At 44.6% G+C, this 22,978-nt stretch overlaps 1 protein-coding gene across 1 annotated transcript in view; it reads right to left on the reverse strand.

The window, feature by feature from the left end:
- The window catches only part of DIAPH1 (diaphanous related formin 1), a 164,937-nt gene extending 141,959 nt beyond the window's left edge, over positions 1-22,978 (reverse strand). Inside the window, exon 1 of the mRNA XM_075131417.1 lies at positions 22,803-22,978. Within this exon, the coding sequence (XP_074987518.1) occupies positions 22,803-22,907 (105 nt within the window). The 5' untranslated portion in view covers positions 22,908-22,978. The remainder of the gene's footprint in view (positions 1-22,802) is intronic.

The following is a 22,978-nucleotide window of genomic DNA, read 5'->3' on the forward strand; positions in this document are numbered from 1 at the left end:
CGCTCTGAGCGGTGTGGTAAGGGAGCGAGGGGTTGGATAAAGGCCAAGGGATTCCAGGAGGCAGTCAGGGGATGGGGAGCAGGGGGGTTGGATGGGGGTTGGGTGCCGGGGGGCGGTTAGGGGCAAGGGTCCCGGGAGGGGACAGTCAGGGGACAAGGAGCAGGGGGGGTTGGATGGGTCAGGGTTTCTGAGGGGGGCAGTCAGGGGGTGGAAAGTGGGAGGGGGCAGATAGGGAGGCACAGCCTTCCCTACCCGGCCCTCCATAAAGTTTCGCAACCCCAATGTGGCCCTCAGATCAAAAAGTTTGCCCACCCCTGCGATACACATTTCCTAAAAGCTACTCAGAAAAGATTCAGAAGGCTTAGTCGTTGAAAAATATCGCTCTTCCTGCCAAAGCACAAGGTGCAAAGAGAGGCACTTTTAAAAGCTACTTTTGAAATCTTTCTGTAAGTGGATTCTCTGAAAATACACTGCCATTTAGTGTCAAGTCTCTAGTGAGTGGTTTCAGAGTAGCAGCCATGTTAGTCTGTATCCGCAAAAAGAAAAGGAGGACTTGTGGCACCTTAGAGACTAACAAATTTATTTGAGCATAAGCTTTCGTGAGCTACAGCTCACTTCATCAGACTTGTGAGCTGTAGCTCACAAAAGCTTATGCTCAAATAAATTTGTTAGTCTCTAAGGTGCCACAAGTCCTCCTTTTCTTTTTTCTCTAGTGAGTGTAACCCTTTGCCTTGTGTACTAAACCAATGGGGATGCTGGAATCTGTATCACAGGCCAGACACCAGAAAGGCAGCATGCTTGTTTTTCAGTCCACATAAGGCACAAGCAGAAGGCAGAAAGCAGTGTCAGAAACATCTGATTCCTCCCACAGGCCTTTTCACAAACCATCAGCAGACCCATGAAGTGCAAGGAGATCACACTGCAGACAACACATTATCAGGGAAAACCAACTATGAATACAAACCTCACTCCAGTTAGACAAGTGATTTTAGCATGAATGACAAACTACTCCACATGGAGGGAAGCACTGAGACTGAGGCTTGGTGCCTGATGTCATACTCAATGAGACACAGATATAAGGGATTTCACAGCAAAGGATGTAGTATCTAGTTGCAACATTTGGTCAAATACATAATAAACTAAAGTGTTTTTGTTAAAGCCAAATAACATTTATTTCTTCAGATACTGCAGAAGGATGTGAATATCAAAAAACTAATAAATATTACCTTTTGTGAGGGTAAGGCTGCCTGTTTTTAGTAAACTTATTGGATGTACCCATCATCTCTCTTTGGCCTAAGTTAGCCCAGACTTCTTGATATACAGGATATGTTGCAAAGCGTATCTATTGCCAAGTTTTCCAGGACAGACTAGATTTAAGATGAAGTTATTTCTCCTGGCTTATAGTATTCCTTTTAAGACATGGATGATGTACCAAGAACTGCGAATGGATGTGTTCATTAAAAAAAAGTTATGTTTTGTTACTTTGCTTTTGTCATAAGAACATTATTGAAATCATTAAAGACAGAACATTACTTTGGAGTACGCAGGCATTGAGGAAGTTCAGTTTGGAACCCCTTGTCAGAATTAAATGTTTCTTATGCCCAGTCTCTACAAAGAGGTTAAACATTTTGAAAACAATAATTTGGACACTCAATAATAGACTTAAAAGTGGCAATTCTTCAAAAAACAAACAACCTTCAAAAACAGACTTCAATGAGAAACTGCAGAACTGGAATTAATTTGCAAAGTTGACACCATCAAATTAGGTCTGAATAAAGACTGGGAGTGGCTGGGTCACGAAAAAAAGTAATTTTCCCTCTGTTGATACTCACACCTTTTTGTCAACTGTTGGGAATGGGCCACATCCATCCTGACTGAATTGGCCTTGTTAGCACTGACCCACACTTGGTAAGGCAACTCCCATCTTTTCATGTGCTGTATATTTATACCTACCTACTGTATTTTTCACTCCATGCATCTGACGAAGTGGGTTATAGCCCACGAAAGCTTATGCCCAAATAAATTTGTTAGTCTCTAAGTGCCACAAGGACTCCTCATTGTAATAACTTTTAAAAGTGACCCTACTGTTTTGTTTCTAAAAATTACTCCAAACATACTTTAGCTTAATCCTCTATGTTACTAGTATAAGCTAATCAGTCCGTTTCCACAAGAAGATTTGAATCTGTCTTGGAAGCAAAGTTTGAGGATAGTGACTGAATAGATTTAAAATACAAATTTGTGAAAATGAAGAATGACAAGTAGCCTCCCTAGGCACTACAGGAAACTCTCATAAGAGATCCAGAGTTTACTTCCATGCAGGAGTGAGGTCCAATACTGAGGAGACATCTGGGAGAGGAAAAGCAAGTAAGGCATCAAACATGAAGATTTGAAGAGCACTGCTTTCTACATCTCCCATGACGGGTCACTGTTTCAATCCTGGCCACAGTGGAGGGAGAAAGAAGCAACTGTTAACCTGTTCCTGCCACAGATCTCGTGGGGAAGAAGCAACACTTTCTAACTGCTTTGCTTTATATGGGTATTTTATAAATTACTCAGCAAAAGCCAGATCTCAACACTTTGGCTGAATACAAATTTCAAGAGGAATTTTGGTGCAGCCCTATGTCCAACACCCCACATCTCCTCCACTAGATGGGCAAAACTTTGGCTATTTTAAGTACTGTTTTAGCGAGAGTCACATTTATCCAGAAACACAGGGCCAGCCCTGGAAAGAATGGTTATTTTCCTTGCACTAAATATGGTTCTTCAGGATGTGTTGTCCAAACAGATTTCACTCTTGATAGTGCACATGTGCCCCGTATGCTCAAGGTCAGAATCTTTTGGCGAGCAGTGTTCATTGGGGCTGGGGCTGTGCCCCAAATGACCTTTTGCTCCCCACCTGAAGGTATAAAGGGAAGAGGAGGGCCAACCAACCCTGAATTCTGTATTCATCAATACAGAATCCAGGTTTTATAGGACTCCGTAGTTGTGCGAAAGAGGGCAGGAACATATATTGAAAAAAAAACGAATCTCAAAGAACCATGGTTAAGTAACTGTTCTTTATTCTTTGTGTGCTTGTCCACATATATTCTCTTCTTAGTGACTTGCAAGCAGTAACCTGATGTATCAGAGATGGGTGATCAGAGTTTATCTGAATAAAAACTTTAAAGCAGCTTTGCCAAAAGAGACATCTACCAAGGATTAGCATTCAGTAAACGCATAAACTGATCCCAAGTAGCTACTCTACATATTTCTGAGATAGGAACACTTTGGAAAGAAGCTTCCTGGCTGCAGAATGAACTGAAGGACCTAAACTAGCTAGCTGATCTCATGCTGTACTAAGGTATGCTACCCATTTAGATAGGCTTTGAGATTATATGGCCTGGTCTTGGGGTGAAAGTAACTTGAAGGACTTACCGGTATGCCAGAGTCCTGAGAAGGGGGGGACGGGGCCTCAACTGGAAGCGGCGGGGCCTTTAAATACCCGGGGCCTTTAAAAAGGGCCCAGGGCTCCGGCTGCGGGAGCTAGGAGCCCGGGCCCTTTAAATCACCGTTGGAGCTACCAGCTGCGGAGGCAGCCTGGAGCCTTGGGGCTCAGGTGGCGATTTAAAGGGCCTGGGGCTCCAGCTTTGGTAGCTAGGAGCCCCAGGCCCTTTAAATCACCATTGGAGCTACCAGCTGTGGAGGCGGACAGGAGCCACGGGGCTTGGGGCTCCTGGCCACCACTGCTACCCCTTTAAATTGTCGCCAGAGCCCCAAGCCACTGCTACCCCAGGGCTCCAGCAGCGGGGCTTGGGCGGTGATTTAAAGGGCCTGGTCTCCAGCCGCCGCTACCGCAGCGGAGTCCCGGGCCCTTTAAATTGCCGACAGAGCCCCAGGGGCTCCCAGCTGCTGCCACTACCCCGGAGCTCTGGCAGTGGGGCTCTGGCATCAATTTAAAGGATCCAGGGTTCCGGCTGCTGCTGGGAGCCCCAGGCCCTTTAAATTGCCAGCCTGGGGAAGCCGGTATGGTTGGCAGTGTAGCGGCTCTTGCCAGTACGCTGTACCAGACCGGACCGGCTTATTTTCACCTCTGCCTGGTCTCAACATTCTCTCTGCAAAGGTGACAAAAAACGTAGGTGAGACTCTGAACGACCTAGCTCTAGCCATGGAAAAATTAGAGGGTTCTACATCTACCCCAATGGTGTAATCTTATCTCCCCTGGGTTTGAGTGGGGCTCCGGGAAGAATACTGGTAAGTATTTCATCTGGTTTAGGTAGAAATCAACAATCATGCTGCCGAGTGGAAATCGAGTGATGACACACCCTGGAGCTATGACACAGGAAACTACTGCAATTTATCTCCCTGGAGATTTTTGCTCAGCCATAAGGGCTGAAGCCTGCTACCAGCTAAACGATCTGGAACAGAAGCCTATAAAACCCAACTATCCTAACTAACTAGTTAAAAAAACAATTGATTGTATATAGTTAAGATTGCAAGTGCGCAAAAGGAGCGACACTGGTCACAGTTCTGTCTCATAGCCATGGATGGTAAGAAGGAACTGAGGTTAGGGTTGGCCCTGCTCTGCCCTTTATGACCTTGGGTGAGGGCATGAGGATATAAATGGCACAGGCACAGCCCCAACAGACAGGGCTGGCCAAAAGATTCTGATCTTCTGCACATGGGACACACATGTACTACCAAGAGTGAAATATATCTATGGACAAGCACCTGACGAAAAATGACCACTTTCTGCAACAACAGGCAGCAGGATTCCAGAGACTCACTCACTTGATTATTTGTGTTGTGGTAATGCCTAGATACCAGAGGTCTACTGTGTTAGACACTGATGATAACTATGTCCCAAGTGTCAGGAAGGGCAGTACCTGTTGCTCACAAGCACAATATGAAGCAGAACTTTACCATGTTCCTATAGAAACAAGTAAACAGTATTCCTTGGTCACTGGGACAGTGTTGTTTTTTTCCAGAAAACCAAACACCCGTTAAGAACCATTAGGAAAGGGATAGATAATAAGATAGAAAATATCATAATGCCACTTATATAAATCCATGGTGCACCCACATCTTGAATATTGCATGCAGTTATGGTCACTCCATCTCAAAAGAGATACGTTAAAATTGGAAAAGGTATAGAGAAGGGCAACAAAAATGATTAAGGGCATGGAACAGCTTCTGTATGAGGAGAGATTAAAAAGACTGGGACTTTCCATTTTGGAAAAGGGACAACTAAGAGAAGATATGATAGAGATCTATAAAATCATGAATGGTGTGGAGAAAGTGAATAAGGAAGTGTTATTTTCCCCTTCACATAACACAACACTCATGGAAATTAATAGGCAGCACATTTAAAACAAACAAAAGGAAGTACTTCTTCACACAATGCAGTTAAGCTGTGGAACTCATTGCCAGGGGACACTGCGGAGGCCAAAACTATAAGGGGGTTCAAAAAAGAATTAGGTAAGTTCATGGAGTATCGGTCCAAATGGCTAGAAGCCAAGATAGTGAGGGATGCAACCCCTTGCTCTGGATGGCCCTAGCCTCTGTTTGCAGAAGCTCGGAGTGGACGACAGGGGATGGATAACTTGATGATTGCCTGTTCTGTTCATTTCCTCTGAAGCACCTGGCATTGACCACCGTTGGAAAGCAGGACAGTGGGCTAGACCATCAGTCTGACCCAGAATAGTGGTTCTTATGTTCTAACAAAGGAAGTCTGAGTCAGCACAGGTACACATTCACAAGTCCAAGATATTGGAGTTACCTCCCATTCCACTAATGGGGGGGGGAAGGCAGAGGGGGAGGGCGCGGCACAGAGGAGAGAGGACTCTCTCCACGGCCTGAGCTAAGGGGCTGCTCCAATTTCTACCTTCATCCCTGAAGGACTTTTCAGACAGAGGTGTTGGTCTGGTTTTCTGGAAAAAACAAAACAAAAAACTGTCCTAGTGACCAAGGAATGCTATTTACTTGTTTCTATAGCAACATGGTAAAACTCCCCTCCCATATTGAGCTGTGTGCAGCTGGTTCTGTCCTTCCTGACAAATGGAAATCAGGTGGTGACACACCCTGAATCTGTGACACAGGAAATTCCTGCAGCTGGGGACCTGCCCCTGTTTCTGTACACAAGCGTCAACCCCAGAGCAGGAAGGAAGTGCACCCAACTCCCATGACTATACGTTAAGGGGCGGGAGGAGAAAGAAGTACACAGGGAGTGGAAATAAGTCAGCAAGTAACAATTAATGCAAGCACACTGAAAGCCTGCTGTAGAACAGGACTATTTCAGAGGAGCTCCTTCCTTCCCTGACCCCTTCTCCTCATCAGTCTCCAAGCTCTTCCACACCCTGCTAACTCTTCCAACCCAATCACCAACAGCCAAGCTACAGGCAGCCAGATGATTACTGCCATTGCCAACAGACCTAGATACAGGCTGTCTACTTCCCCAAACCTTGACTAGTCAAAAAATTATGGTGCTGATTTGCTTAATGCGAAAGTTCTGATGAATAGCTACATTTGAAAACAAGCTGCAAAACTACTAAACTGAGAGGCCGTTTCCTATGGGTAGCTCAGAAGAGGAATTTTTCCCTACTTTTCTCTCCTGTCATCTTTATTAAAGCATGTCTGGCCCCAGGATTTTTTCTTCCACTTTACCCCTTCCCTACTCAAACTTGGCACACAAAGAAAGAAGCACTAAACCTCACCGAGCTCTATGCCAAGGGAACCTGCATATGTCATTGACAAAGCAGCCACTATGTGTTTAAGAGAAGTTCCAATGAAGGAGCAGTGCACACAAACTGAGGTGCAGTTACTCTACAGCACTGGGTGGGACAGGGGTTGAAGGAAAACATAGGTTACAGAGGGGATGAGGGGAAGCAGGAAGAAACAGCATTTGGAAGCAGAAAGAATAAATGATAACTCAAAGCTACTGTGTAAGCTTCTAAAATCTACTAACTCACCAGTAAATGGAGAACAGGATTTTTTCCTCGGTGACTGCAAACATCTAAGACATCAATTACGGCAGAATTTAAGCTTCTTTTTTAATTAAGTTTCTAATCCTGATGGTTAAGAAAACCTTGAAATATGAAATGAATCATAGAATATCAGGGTTGGAAGGGACCTCAGGAGGTCATCTAGTCCAACCCCCTGCTCAAAGCAGGACCAATCCCCAACTAAATCATCCCAACCAGGGCTTTGTCAAGCCTGACCTTAAAAACTTCTAAGGAAGGAGATTCTACCACCTCCCTAGGTAATGCATTCCAGTGTTTCACCACCCTCCTAGTGAAAAAAAGTTTTTCCTAATATCCAACCTAAACCTCCCCCACTGCAACTTGAGACCATTACTCCTTGTCCTGTCCTCTTCTACCACTGAGAATAGTCTAGAACCATCCTCTCTGGAACCACCTCTCAGGTAGTTGAAAGCAGCTATCAAATCCCCCTCATTCTTCTCTTCTGCACACTAAACAATCCCAGTTCCCTCAGCCTCTCCTCATAAGTCAATGAATGTAAATAGATGCTGTACTGTCTGCCTGAGCCTTAAGATAGACCGGTCCAATGCCTCCCCTGCTACTCAGAGTTTGGGCAAGAAAAAGAGCAAAATTAACAAGACTCTTGTCAATTTCACCACTACTATTCAAAAACCCATAGGCAGTTGTAAATCCTGTCAATTTTATGCTGCTACTCTAGAAAAGTCTAGAAAAGAGCAGCAGCAAAGATGGTTAGAGACAAAGGGTAACAAAAAAACATTCTACAGATATATTAGAAGCAAGAGGAAGACCAAGGACAGGGTAGGCCCATTACTCAATGGTGGGGGGGAGGGGGGGGGAAGATAACAGATAATGTGGAAATGGCAGAGGTGCTTAATGACTTCTTTGTTTCGGTTTTCACCAAGAAGGTTGGTGGTGACTGGACGTCTAACATGTGAATACTAGTGGAAATGAGGTAGGATCAGAAGAGGCTAAAACAGAGAAAGAACAAGTTAAAAATTACTTAGACAAATTAGATGTCTTCAAGTCACCAGAGCCTGATGAAATGCATCCTAGAATACTCAAGGAGCTGACTGAGGAGATATCTGAGCCATTAGCGATTATCTTTGAAAAGTCATGGAAGACTGGAGAGATTCCAGAAGTCTGGAAAAGGCCAAATATAGTGCCCATATATAAAAAGGGAAATAAGGAGCACCCAGGGAATTACAGACCAGTCAGCTTAACTTCTGTATACAGAAAGATAATGGACCAAATAATTAAGCAATCAATTTGCAAACATCTAAAAGATAATAAGGTGATAAGTAACAGCATGGATTTGTCAAGAACAAATCAGGTCAAACCAACCTGATAGCTTTCTCTGACAGGGTAACAAGCCTTGTTGATAGGGGGGGATACGGTAGAGGTGGTATAACTTGACTTGAGCAAAGCTTTTGATACTGTCTCACATGACAGTCTCATAAACAAACTAGGGAAATGCAACCTAGATGGAACTACTATAAGGTGGTTGCAAAACTGGTTGGAAAACTGTTCCCAGAGAGTAGTTATCAGTGGTTCACAGTCATGCTGGAAGGACAGAACAAATGGGGTCCCGCAGGGATCAGTTCCAGGTCCGGTTCTGTTCAATATATTCAATCAATGATTTAGACAATAGCACAGAGTACACTTACAAAGTTTGCGGACTATACCAAGCTGGAAGGGATTACAATTATTTTGGACGATAGGATTATAATTCAAAATGATCTGGACAAACTGGAGAAATGGTCTGAAGTAAACAGGATGAAATTCAATAAGGACAAATCCAAAGTACTCTATTTAGGAACGAACAATTAGCTGCACACATACAAAATGGGAAATGACTGCCTAGGAAGGAGTACTGTGGAAAGGGATCTGGGGGTCATAGTGGACCACAAGCTAAATATGAGTCAACAGTCTAAGGCTGTTGCAAAAAAAGCAAACCTCATTCCGGGATGTATTAGCAGGAGTGTTGTAAGTAAGACACGAGAAGTAATTCTGCCACTCTACTCTGCACTGATTAGGCCTCAACTGGAGTATTGTGTCCAGTTCTGGGTGCCACATTTCTGGAAAAATGTGGACAAACTGGAGAGAGCCCAGAGAAATAGTGACAAAAATGATTAAAGGTCTAGAGAACATGACCTATGAGGGAAGACTGAAAAAACTGGGTGTGTTCAGTCTGGAAAAGAGAAGACAGAGGGGACATGATAACTGTTTTCAAGGATGTAAAAGATTGTTACAAGGAGGAAGGAGAAAAATTGTTTTTCTTAACCTCTGAGGATAGGACAAGAAGCAATGGGCTTAAATTACAGCAAGGGAGGTTTAGGTTGGACATTAGGAAAAACTTCTTAATTGTCAAGGTGGTTAAGCACTGGAATAAATTGCCTAGGGAACTTGTGGAATCTCCATCATTGGAGATTTTTAAGAGCAGGCTAGACAAACACCTCTCATAAATGGTCTAGATCAGGGGTCAGCAACCTGTGGCACACAAGATGATTTTGAGTGGCACTCACACTGCCCGGGTCACGGCCACCAGTCCCGGGGGCTCTGCTGCCGGCCTGGGGTCCTACCACCACCCCCTGCCACCCGGGGTCCCGTCCACCGGCCCCCGCTCAGCCTGCTACCAGCCCCGGGTCCTGATCACTGGTCCCAGGTGCTCTGCTGCCATCCTGGGGTCCCAGCCACCGGCCCAGGGCTCTGCAGCCACCCCCCAGCTGTGACCCACTGGCTCCAGGCTGGGGCAGTGAGGGGTGCAGACAGGGGCAAGAAAAAAATTGTTCCAGCCCCACTGTACTGAGACATTTTTAAATCCTGATTTGCTGCTTACATCACTATCACGTCACGTGGAACAGCATATTGCGTTTGACATTGTGTGTGCCATCTGTCGCGATTTTTCCCCCACTGTAAGTTGAGGGGTACATTTGACAAAATGTCAGCTCCTAAGAAATCAAAGTTAGATGTCTGTTCATTTCACTTCACAGCAACGTTAGGTGGCTAAGTCGTTGCAAAGTTTTGGTGTGCTTTGTAAACTGTTTTGACGCAATCAAGGCCATTTTGTTGGAAAAAAGACAAAACTACCTCGAACTGGATGGTGACAAATGGTTGTGTAAGCTCATGTTTCTAACTGACATCATTTGTTGAACCGTTTGAACTTCAACTTTCTGCTACTTCCAACACATAGAAGAGCTATCGACACTTTGCACTGTCAGTGTCGATGAGATTGGAATGTACATGAAAGAACTGGAATCAATTCTCTGACAGATTTCAAGATTTCCAGTGATTTGGCCCAATACTTTCTTTTCCAATTAAACCTGAAAAGTTCAACAAAAGCGACTTGGATTTGTCTGTATTTCAGTGGATGGGTGTTGAAGATTTCGAAATGTAGCTCATTCAGTTAAAAAGCTCAGAATTGAGGGCATCAAAGTTTGGAGATCTGCGGAGGGCACTTGAAGCTACTGAGAGAGATCACGGGGCCTCTAGTCTGATCTGCTCAATGTCCCTGCCAGTGAAATTTAACTGTTTGAAGAAATTTGTGTTTGCAATGCTTTCAGCATTTGGATCCACATAACTGTGTGAACAGGTATTTCACACATGAAAACTGTCCTCTGTCCCTCTCGGAGCCGGTTTACAACTGATCATTCAGAAGCCTGTGTGCAGCTTAAACTATCCAAATACGTGCCAGACATTGGAAAACTCAGCAAGGAAAAGCAAGGGCAAGGATCACACTAAACTGATAAGATCTGCATTTTAATTTAATTTTAAATGAAGTTTCTTAAACATTTTAAAAACCTTATTTACTTTACATACAACAATAGTTTAGTTATATATTACAGACCTTCTAAAAACGTTAAAAATGTATTACTGGCACGCGGAACCTTAAATTACAGTGAAAAAATGAAGACTTGGCACACAACTTCTGAAAGGTTGCCGACCCCTGGTCTAGAGAATATTGAGTTCTGCCATGAGTGCAGGGTACTGGACTAGATGACCTCTCAACGTCCCTTCCAGTCCTATGGATACTAAAGCTATTCACAGGAAAGAACCACCCAGAATGGAGGTTGGGGAGGTATACAGTAGTGTAGGCTTCTTCCCCTCCCTATAATACAGCAGTCAGGAAGCTTGAAAAAAGCAGTAGAGAAAGACCCTTCCACTTCCTTTAAAGCAGTCAAGAAGCTCTGGAGCAGGAAAGACAGAAGGCTCTGCCCTGTAGCTAGAATGGGGAGAAGCTTCAGAAAAATATATATCAGACACATTAGCCAGATGCTAATAAATATAAAAAAGTAGAGCCCTGTTACCTGGTCCCATGGTCAGCACCTTGGTAGAAATCACACACACAGGGCTTGCCAACATGAGGAAATTTAAGATTATATCTCTACAGACACAGCAGTATAACCACACCCACTCCCATTCTGGAATAAGGGTGTCCCCATGTATAACTATAGTGGTAGTTTAACCGGTATAACCATAGTGGTACAATTATGCCAGTAAATTTCCCCATAAAGAAAACCCCAGGTCACAGCAATTGGGAACAGGGAGGAATTTGGGCTTCTCACCTAGACCTCAGTGGCCCCCAAACACCCCAACACACACACACCCTTGCTTTTCCTATCTACATCTGGTTCATAGGTGTCTGGTAAAGTTTTCACAATGTAACTAATAAAGGCACCCAGCCTAGGAGGAGTAAAACAGCTGCTGCTCACTTCAAATATAGCATATCTGACTAAGACAGGCACCACTTCTTGTGGTTTCAAGCACAGGAAACAAACGTCACTCACAGGCCTACAACTAACGGAAGAAACCATAGCGATGCAGCAAGTCTCCAACAAAGTTAAACGCCAACATCCACCTCATGCAGCTTAGCAAACAGAAAGCAGCAGCTTCTATCATATTAGTGGAGTCTACATGGAACAGCATTCTCACAGCCTGATGGCAACCCACTTATAAAGGCCAGCAGTTATTACATTAATCCAGATTCTCCAGACACTGAAGCCAACTAGGCATCTTCAAGAATGCTACAGAGGAACAGGATGGTTCACTGCCATTGGTAAAAGAAAAAAGCTTTTCACCTCTAAATCACTAGGTCACTACTGACTTTGGTTTGGATTTGAACGAAAGCCTATGTTTCCTGATGCATGTTGAGTGGCCTGTGTGAAATGTGTCTCAATCTTATTCCTGATGGAACTACCCCCAGATATCTACAACACTATACCACCACCACAGTTGGTATTATCTGGCTACCAGATTGGTAGTCTGCAAAAAATACACCAAGCTGAATGGCCCAGGGAGATTTATATCCTTGCCAGACCTCCATGAGTGGTCCCTTCACTTAAAGCGTATTGGGAAAGCAATATGGGGAAGTCTGCACTACCAGCATTCCAGCTGGGGATAAATATAGGACTTTAAGCATATGTCTACAGAGGAACTAGACACCCACGGCTGGCCCATGCTAGCCAACTCAGGCTCACGGACTCAGGCTGCAGGGCTGTTTCATTGATGTGTAGACTTCTGGGCTCAGGGTGCAGCCCGGGATCTAGGGCTCTGCAGGGTGGGGGCCTAGAGCCTGGGCTTCAGCCTGAACCCAGAAATCTACACGGCAATGAAACAGTCCCACAGCTTGAGCCCCATGAGCCTGAGTTGGTTGGCACAGAACATAACAGCCATACTGGGTCAGACCAAAGGTCCATCTAGTCCAGTATCCTGTCTTCTGACAGTGGCCACAGCCAGGTGCTTCAGAGGAAATGAACAGAACAGGCAATCATCATCAAGTGATCCATCCTCTGTCACCGATTCACAGCTTCTGGCAAACAGAGGCTAGGGACACCATCCCTGCCCATCCTGACTACTAGCCATCGATGGACTTATCCTCCAGGAACTTATCAGTTCTTTCTTGAACCCTGTTATAGTCTTGGCCTTCACAACATCCTCTGACAAAGAGTTCCACAGGTTGACTGTGCGTTTTATGAAGAAATACTTCCTTTTGTTTGTTTTAAACCTGCTGCCTATTAATTTAATTTGGTGACCATTAGTTCTTGTGTTACGTGAAGAAGTAAATAACACTTCCTTATTTACTTTCTCCACACCGTCATGATTTTATAGATCTCTATCAAATCCTCCTTTAGTCATCTCTTTTCCAAGATGAAAAGTCCCAGTCTTACTAATCTTTCCTCATATGGAAGCTGTTCCATACCTCTAATCATTTTGTTGTTCCATACCCCTAATCAAGTTAGCTAAAAACTAGGGAAGCCAAGACAGTTTGTAGTTTTCACCTAAATTAGCAGGCCAAGTTAAAGACGATGGGAAAGCCTAGTCATTAACTCGACCTGCTAACTGCCTTTTCTTGACTAGGGTTTTAACTTGAGTTGAGAACACACCTTTCCCCCCCAGTGAAGACCAGACCTAAGACTTTAGTCCTGCTTAGAAGATCAGCACTTGCAAAACAGACTCTCTCCCCCCACTACGACTTCCAAGACGTTAGATGCCTAAAGGATGAAAGTGTTTAGCTAGGTGTAAGCTAACCACAGCCCTATAATCAAGACTTTGTTTACTCCAGGATGAACTAGACAAACATTACAGCAAGGTCCCTGGATTCTGCACTCTGGCGCAATGGAGTGAAAATTCCAAAACAACTTCATTTACAAGAGAATTTGAAGTTGTAATTAAACTAAGTATGAAAATGAATAATACACAATTAATTCAGTAGAGTCCATGTTATTTATTTTGACAATTAATTATATTTATTGTACTGTCCCCACATTTTCAGTTTTCAATGTGCTGCAGATTTTACAACAATGTATAATTGTCAAGTTTTGGCATTAGGTACAGATGCGGCTTTGGGAATACGGAATAGCCACATTAGCTGGATGTTTCTGCTAAAATAGCCAGCAGTGAGGACTAGATACTTTTAAAATAAATAAATAAATAAATAAAAGCTTAAGGCCCTGCCTAAGGTGGTTTTACTATATAGAGAAGGTAATCATCCTGTCCATGGAGAAACTTTCTATAGGCTCCCTCTACACTAGTGTATTTTGGTGCGCTAACTACCATTTGCAACTTCTGCTATATGCTTCAACACAACCAAGCAGCAACACAAGATTTTCCCTATAGCACAAAGAAGACAATCATACTAACATTTGAAGTAGACTTACTTCAAGCAGGGCTGGCTACGCCAATCTCCATCAGTGTAATACCATAGTAGGTGGCTAGTATTGGCATTATAGCCTGTGTGTGCAAATTATCCTCCCCTGACTGTCTCACAGTACGTCCACTGCGTAGGCAATCTGTCTGGTCTACATTCTGTACTCTAGTGGCCTGTTTCAAACTGAAGTGTTTCTATAACTGAACAATTTGTATTTCTGCATAGCCACACTAGCCAGCCTTCCTTCACTGTGTAAACTATTTTCTGGGCCACACCCTTTCTCCAGTCCTTATGATGTCATTGCACTCTGTGGGTTCACCTGAGGTATGTATCCCACTGTTCTCAGCACAGCTCCCTGAAGCATGAATTTTTGGGAGTTGAAGTCCAGAGATGGAAAGGTGTTATTGCAAATTTAAAATATAAATATTTTGATGTGCAGTACTGCCTATTTTTAAGGTTGCATAACACCTTCATTATAAGATCCTGTTTTCAGCTGCTCATAACTTTGCCAAACTTTAACAGTTTGGCCTGAAGATTTCCATGCCAAGTGTCTGCCTTAGGCTGAATTTTTCTGAACGTTTCAGCCAAGATGGTTCAGCCGTTTCTGAAAACGAGTCTAGAGAAAAATACCTGGTTTTGCAATGTTAAAAAAAATTCTTGCAACCTCTTCTTTGAGAAGTTCTAACAATCCTATATGTCAGTGGTTCTCAAACTTTTTTTTACTGGTGACCCCTTTCACATAGCAAGCCTTTGAATGCAACCCCCCCCCCCCCCGCCCTTATAAATTAAAAACACTTTTTAATATATTTAACAACATTATAAATGCTGGAGGCAAAGCGGGGTTGGGGTGAAGGTTGGCAGCTCGTGACCCCCCCTGTAATAACCTCACGACCCCCGAGGGGTCCCGACCCCAAGTTTGAAAACCCCAACTATATGTGATTCCTTGAACTATGAGGAGGGGAGGCTGACATTAGCTAGTTAAGGAGACTAGAAATGGAAGCTGGAGGCGAGAAGGAGAATGATTGGAGGCTAGGAAAGCAGGGAGAGACAGATCACACAAGGAGTCAGAAGTGGGAAACTGGGATTGGCTGGGCAAAAAGACTGGCATGTGAAACCAGAGCAGCGAACACTAGAACTGACTGGGTAAGGAAGGAGAATGGGACTCAGAGGAGGAGCCAAGGGTGGGGACGAATCAGGACTGGAACAGGAGCAGATTTGAGGAGACAGGGCAGAAGTGGTCAAGCTTGGGAAAATGGGTAGAAGAGTCTGTGCCCATTAGAGCTCATGCCCTTCCAGAGCCTGGAATGCAACTCAAGATTCCTGAGTCTCACCACTCCTCTGCTGTCAGCAATTATCTCTGAAACCTACTAGGAAAGGATGTCTCTCATGCCTCTTTGGTCCACACAGAGGAGAACAATGTACCAATGCCATCAGTTACTCCATTAGAGCAAGTGGCAGAGGCATGTGTAGTGGATCTAAAGGTTCCAACCCTGTTGATGACCCATGTGGGTGTCAATATGCTGCCACATGATGGAATCTGTTTTTTCAGTTTGCTATTTTTAAAAGGAAATTACACACAAAAACTATGTCTAATGAACATTAAGGTTGTCTGTGCAATCTTAATTCAGCTCCCTTCTGCGTATACAATATAGTCTTTAATTTCATGCTATTTTCTACCCTGCTTTATTCAGTGCACAAGATGAACCTGCTCTGAATAATCGGATTCTGCCTCTGCCATAGAATTCCTATTAGAGACAGAAGGTAAGTAAGATATTTTATTGGACCAACTTCTGATGGTGAGAGAGAACTTCTGTTGGTGGGACCAACATGACTACAGCACTGTATACATAGAGTTCCTATGTGATGCTGGGCAAGTCACACCAAACTTTTCACAAGTGATCATTAAGTATGTGTTCCTCATTTTCTGAGTACCCAACAAGAGACTGTGGTTCTGATTTGCAAAAGAGCTGAGCACTTACACAACTGAAGTCAATGGGAACTATCAGGTTCTAGGTGTCTCAAACTGCATACCAAAATCAGCAGACACTTTTGACCTTAATCTCTCTGTGATTTATGTCCCCATCCATAAAATGGGAATAATATCACATGTGCTGCGGAGATTAATTAATGTTTATGAATCACTCAGATACTACAGTGATACATGTCATAGAAAAGCCAGTGAGGAATTAATAATTTTGTATCCAGAACACAGTTTGAACAGCGTACAGTAAATAAGACCTCGAGCCACACATTGTTCAATGAGGAGAAAATAAAATGCTAAATAGCTTCTCATTCACTAAACCCCATCCATCCTATGCACTGAATGTTACTAATTTGGCTCATAATTGTTTTAGCTTGTGAAACTGACCGTATTGAAGCATCAAGTATATATATTACTGGTCTGGACTTTAGTTTGCTTGCACATTATAAACGTGATCAAGTCATGATCATTTGTATCTAAGATATCACAGAATTAAAAATTAATGGTCAGTTCCTCTTTATCTGTTAGGAGAAAGTCTAATATAGAATTCCCTGTGCTGGCTGCAACACTTTTTGAATTAGGAAATTGTCCTCTATTATGTTTAGAAATTCTAAGGATGTTTTAGTACTGGTAGCATGAGACCTCCAGCATGCCACTCAAAATGAAGCCCCCCATGATCATGCAGCTTTTTTCCCCTACATATTGTAGATAGGTGCATAAGGAAGCAGTCATCCCATTTCCTAGTGCAATTTGGTGGTCTATAGCAGACACCAATTAGGACCCCATTATGGAAGAAGGAATGATGAAAGAAATGGGAGAAAGAAATAAAGGGGAGAGTGAAACAGGTATCATTGGCCAAGTGAAGTGGGTAACAACAAGAAACAAGAACTGAGATGTAGGCCAAGGCAAAAATGACAAGACCTTGAAAGTGAGCAAAAGTAATAGGATAGGCAAGGGGGGAAACCAGTGAAGGGACTTCATGAGGAGAATTTATCATCTGCTCTACGCTAGCAGTTAAGCCTTTTTCAGGAACAGTCAACTTCCAACTATGATTCAGTTTCTTAGTGTAAACTGAACTTCTCATGTCTGACCCCCTACATTTCTTTTGATCAATGGACAAAGAAGATAATTATAGCAGCTGCACTTTGGATAGAATGGAGCAACAGAGGAACCCATGAAGCCAACAAGGAGAAGGCTGCAGTAAAGAATTTTGGAGATGACCAGGGAATAGATAAGTATTTTAGTCACTGAGACAGGAAAGAAAGGTTAGAATTTGGATGTTGTGGAGGAAGACTTGGTAACAGCCTCGATGGGTGGGAAACAGAAGAGGGAGAAGTCACAGGGGAGGCCAAGGAGCAAGAAGTTTGATGGTGGCAGAAGCAGAGAAGGTTTGCAAAGAAAAATATGGGCAGTCAGTTTGGGCCATATTTACGCTGAGCTGTCATCCAGACAGCCACGATTGTCTCTCTGAAATACTATCAAATACACGTGCAAAACTAAGCCGTGGGAGACGGGTAAGTTTTGAAGAGAGAGATTTGTGAGTTATCAGTATACAAAGATACTTCCATGTAGATGTGGTTACTCCAGGACAAGTTGTCGAGAAAGACTAGGAAGGGCCCAAAGACAGAGCCCCATTGAACATCAAGTGAGAAGAAGGGAAGTTGAGAAACTACCAAAGTTGATGCTGAAAGAGCAGTCAGAAAACATGTCAATGGGGTCACAACTCAAAAGTAGTGACAATGTAAGTGGATAATTTAACTATGTTACTGCTGAGTCACAATAGCAGAAGTGTCCAGATAATATGAGTTCAGTGTTAGCAGGAGGGAGGGAGTTGAGGCAGCAGCCGGTTCCTGACTAGAACTGATGGAGCTGGAAAGTAGGAGCTCAAGCCCTTGACAAAAATGTTAAGTTACCACTACCACTGCGGAGAAGAGGGAGGGAAACAGGAGATGCACCCTCTTCCAAGCAGCAAAACTTTTCAGCTACCTCTTGAGTATCAAAAGCAAATGGTCTCCTGCCCTTTGTGTGTCAACAGTCCCAATTGCCTGCACCTCCAACTCTTCCTCTTCCCTGCTGTTAAAGACAGTCAGTGAAAAATTATGCAACACACTGTAAATCTGAAGGCATCATTAAATTCATACACGTTCCAAATTCGAGATTTTTAGCAATTGTAATACCAAAATGAACAAAAGGAATATTGTAGTGGCTGTTTCATTCTTTTTCATTTGAAAAATTCAACAAAAATGTGTTTCTTTTTGTTTGCTTGCTTTTTTACTTGGAAGTTTCAGCAAAAATGATTACATGCCACAGATCTGAGCATTACTATGGCACAGAAGTTGAGTTTTGCTGATTCCAAAGCACTCTAAAAATCCTGCTTTTATGGCTAATAAAATTACTTTAGGACGATAATAATGTAGGACAAAACTAACAGTGGCCTAGCAATCTGCTTTATAGACTAGCTAGTATTTCTATCTGCTCACTCCACTCTGAGCTGCGGCATCATCAACTCCCAGAGACAGGGGATCTTGCTGGCCGCAACATAGAGATTGAAAGAAGTAATCCAGTTCTCCTGACACACAATTATCCTAGATCTGTAGGTAAGGTGAGGAGATCCCCTAATCATAAAAAGCAAAAAAGCTATTAGAGCATTTAAGTCTATTTGTGCTTCCAACCAACACCCATCTTTCTTCAAAGGCCAGTTCAGAACTGTTCCCTACTCTATTTTCTCCTGGGCAACAGTCCCAGTGTAAACAATGAGGAGTCCGGTGGCACCATAAAGATTAACAGATTTATTTGGGCATGAACTTTCATGGGTAAAAAACCCACTTCTTCAGATGCATGGAGTCAAACCTCTGAAGAAGTGGGTTTTTTACCCATGAAAGCTTATGCCCAAATAAATCTGTTAATCTTTAAGGTGCCACCAGACTCCTCATTGTTTTTATGGATACAGACTAACACGGCTACCACTCTGATACTTAGTCCCAATGTACCTGGCCCCCAGCAATGGGGGTTTCACAATATTCCCCTTAAGAGACTATTTCACAGACTAGAAGATCTTATCATTCACAAATGTTTCCTGATATTCAGCCTTCTTTTGTCTTTTCTTAAAAAGGGAGAGAGCTGGGTTTTTGTTTTAATTCCTAAAAAGGAGATTTTACATATTTCAATATACATAAATGAAAAATTAATTAGATTTTAAAAGGTTTTCCAGTTTAAATATCTTAAGTTGTGTTAGCAAGGGGAGGGAGTTTGGTTTTGTTTGCATTTTTGAGCTGTGTTCTTTGTATTCTCTCCATACCAAACCACAGTTCATACTTTCTTCTTACACCCTTCATAATCTTGTAGACCGTTCCCCCACCTTGTTGTCACTTGGCCAAGCTGAACTACAGGCTCCTAATTTTTCCTCAAGTCAGCCCCTCTAGCCCCTTATTCATTCTGGTTGCTCTTCTCTGAATCACCCCCAACTTGGCTTCATCCTTCTACAGACAGAATCTGCTATGCCAGAACAAACCTCTAACCCATCTAATACGACTTCATTGCATCCAGCAGCAGCCAATACCTACTACAGACGGGGGTCTGTGATATCATCTTTTCTCTGATATCACAATCCTAGCTCATACCCACACCACAAACTCACTTGACACCTAACCACAAAGAATTAAACCCACTGACAAAACTGAGGGCCACCCAACAGGGTAAAAGGACAGCATTTGCTTAGTGGCAAGCAAACAGCAAAGGACCCAGAAGCACTCCAGAGGTGAGGTGAGGTGAGGGTATTGCCCTACACCAGTGGTTTTCAAACTTTTTTTCTGGTAACCCACTTTAAGAAAATTGTTCGTGCCCACCACCCAACAGAACTGGGAATGAGGGGTTTGGGGTGTGGGAGGGGCTCAGGGCTGCGACAGAGGGTTGGGGTGCGGGGGTGAGGGCTGCAGGGTGGGGCCGGGGATGAGGGGTTTGGGGTGCAGGAAGGGGCTCCAGGTTTGGGGGAGCTCAGGGCTGTGACAGGGGCTTGGGGCACGGGCTCACCTTGGGCGGCTCCCGGTCAGTGGTTGTGCTAAGGCAGGCTTCCAGCCTGTCCTGGCACCACGGACCGTGCTGTGCCCCGGAAGCAGCCAGCAGCAGGTCCAGCTCCTAGATGGAGGCACACAAGCGGTTCCACACGGCTCTCACCCACAGGCACCACCTGCCGCCCCAGCTCCCATTGGCCGGTTCCTGGCCTATGTGAGTGTGGAGCCAGTGCTCGGGACAGCGCATGCAGCCCCATGCCCCTCCCTCTCCACCCCCCCCCCCCAAGCGGCCTAGAAGCCAGACCTGCTGCTGGTCACTTCCGGGGTGCAGCACAGTGTCAGAACAGGTAGGGACTAGCCTGCCTTAGCCAGGCAGCACCACCGACAGGACTTTTAACGGCCCAGTCAGCAGTGCTGATGAGAGCCGCTGCGACCTAGTGCCTTACATTCCACAACTCACAGTTTGAAAACCACTGCCCTACACTCCTTTCCACAGTCAGCCTGAAGGCATACTGGCACTTTGCTTCCCCCTTTTTCATAGCAAAGAGCACTTCTGTGATCGGTGTTTCCCTCTCATTTCGTTTATGCGGTTAGAGAGCAAAATGTGGACTGCCAAGCAGGAGTGCATTCATCACAATTCCACTGTCTATTGCAGTTTGGCAAGTGCACTATGAAGCCCTACTCATATCTAAATTTACCTGCAGATGATAATACAGAATGTTTCAGCAATAATGGCAACTCCTCTGTGATCAGTACTGGACACTCCCACCATGGTTCTTTAAATGGAAATTAGTTTCATTCCAAATATAAGAAATACAGCATGCTAGGGAAGGAAGAAGCCTGCATCCAACACGCTGGCATTTTCCAAAACCCCTAAACATTAGATATCCACCTCTCAATAAAGGCCCCAGTACATGCAATGCCTTAAGCATGGTATGAAATCTATAGGCACTGCACATCAAACATCACCCTGTCCTCCCTTCTCTCCAACTCTCACCCTTTGGGGATACTCTGCTTCTTGCAAGCACACAGAATTTCAGGAGCCATGGGATTAACAGCAGCCCCAATGATCTCTTTTCCCAAGAGCTCCTTCTGCTAATCCACATCTCTCTTGGGATTTGCCATCAGAACCTGCCTACAGCAGAGAAAGGTATGTACTACTGAACGGATTAGCAGCACCTCATAACTGGACAAAAACAATCACCAGTAAGAGACCTTAGTCTGCAGCACACAGGGCTCCAAAGGGCCTGTAATAAAAACCTAATTTAAACTGAGATTCCTTGTGGAGTTACTTACATGCCATGAACAGGAAAGGGACCCAGGAAGATCCAAGCAATCTGATATAGCACGCTGCTTATAGAGCAGTTACCTAATGCCTTCCACTAAGTTCTTGTCTTCACTACCACTACCAAAAAAATGTGCATTCTTAACTCTAGTTCACTAACTCAAGAGCACACTCTTTTTTTTTTTTTTTTGGTAGTAAAGACAAGGTCTAAAAAAAAAAGTTGGAATTTTCTCCCCAGCCCAAATTTGGAGGGGTTCAGACAACATTTTGATTTTACACACAGACACCCCTTCCCTAATAGAAATGAACTTCAATTAAAATTTTGCTGGATCTACATAGCTTGCCTACTGTAAGAGAAGCTTTTCCATGTGGTCACACAGGATGCTGCTGTCCCACTGGTCAAGCCTGGGCAGATGACATTTCACAATAAAGTAAAAAGGTCAAACAGATTGCATGCTTTACTATACAAAATCCAGATCAGTTCGGCCCACTGTCAGAGTTTCCCCACCAATGACAGATTTTCCTCAGACCTAAGAAATTGGAAACTGAGTTTTCAGCAGGGAAATAGTAAAGCACAATATCCCTGGAAGAAACACAGTGTTTTGCTCAACTCCACTCCTCCAAAATCAAAACAAATTCAAACCAATTTATTTCAGCATACAGTAACATGTGGTTATCCAAAATGTGTCAAGTAGGCCAGGATGGGAAGAAACTATTACGGTCCCACAGGCAGCTCTGCCTCCAATTCTACAGAATAACATACTCTCGCAAATCAGAGGAACACACCAGAGCTAGATAAACTACAAGAGTGGAGTGAAATGAACTGGAAAGCGAGAGAGCTGACTGAGGTCACTGGAAACTCAACACTGGCTGCAATTCATGGGAAGGAGACTGAAGGCAGTAGGACGACATGTTAGGAAATTTCTGTCCAGGGAGGGGAGCAAGGTTGAATAAGCCACCCCATCCCAGGAAAAGAGGACACCTCTTGTTAACCCCCCGGTTGCGCCCGCCACCTGCCGTGCCCCAAGGCTAACTCTCTACCCGGAAGGAGGGCACCCATGGGTTTGCCAGCTCCCCACGGTAGCGGGCACACGATGGTTTGGTAAGGGCGGGCAGATCCTGCCCCGGGCCCGCGATCCACAGGCTACAGGGCTCCGGCTAAGCGCCAGCCAGGGACAGGAAGAAGCTGCCTGCTCTGGCTAAGCTCGCACGAGGTGGCTGCTAACAGGCTGCGGGACCTTTACTCCGCTATGGCAATCCCAGCTTTGGGGCTAGCCGCCCGCGCCGCGAGCAGGTGCGCCAGGTACACGCGCAGCGCAGGTGAGGGCCGGGGAGCCGGCGCAGCCTGGCGGGGCCGCGCGCGGGGGCGGCGCGTGCCCGCACGGGGTGTGTGTGCCCCCCTACTCACGAATTTCTTGGACTTGCCGGGGTCCCCGGACCCCGCAGCCTCCTCCGGGCCCTTCCCCTTCTTCTTGTCCCGGCCACTGCGCCCCGAACCTCCACCGCCCTCCATGGCGCCGCCGGCTCCTCAGGCCCCGGAGCCCGCGCTGCCCAACCGCCCCGCACCGCTGCCGCGTCCGGCCC

Source organism: Caretta caretta, chromosome 8 (genome assembly GCF_965140235.1).
Source record: "Caretta caretta isolate rCarCar2 chromosome 8, rCarCar1.hap1, whole genome shotgun sequence".
Taxonomy (NCBI): domain Eukaryota; kingdom Metazoa; phylum Chordata; order Testudines; family Cheloniidae; genus Caretta; species Caretta caretta.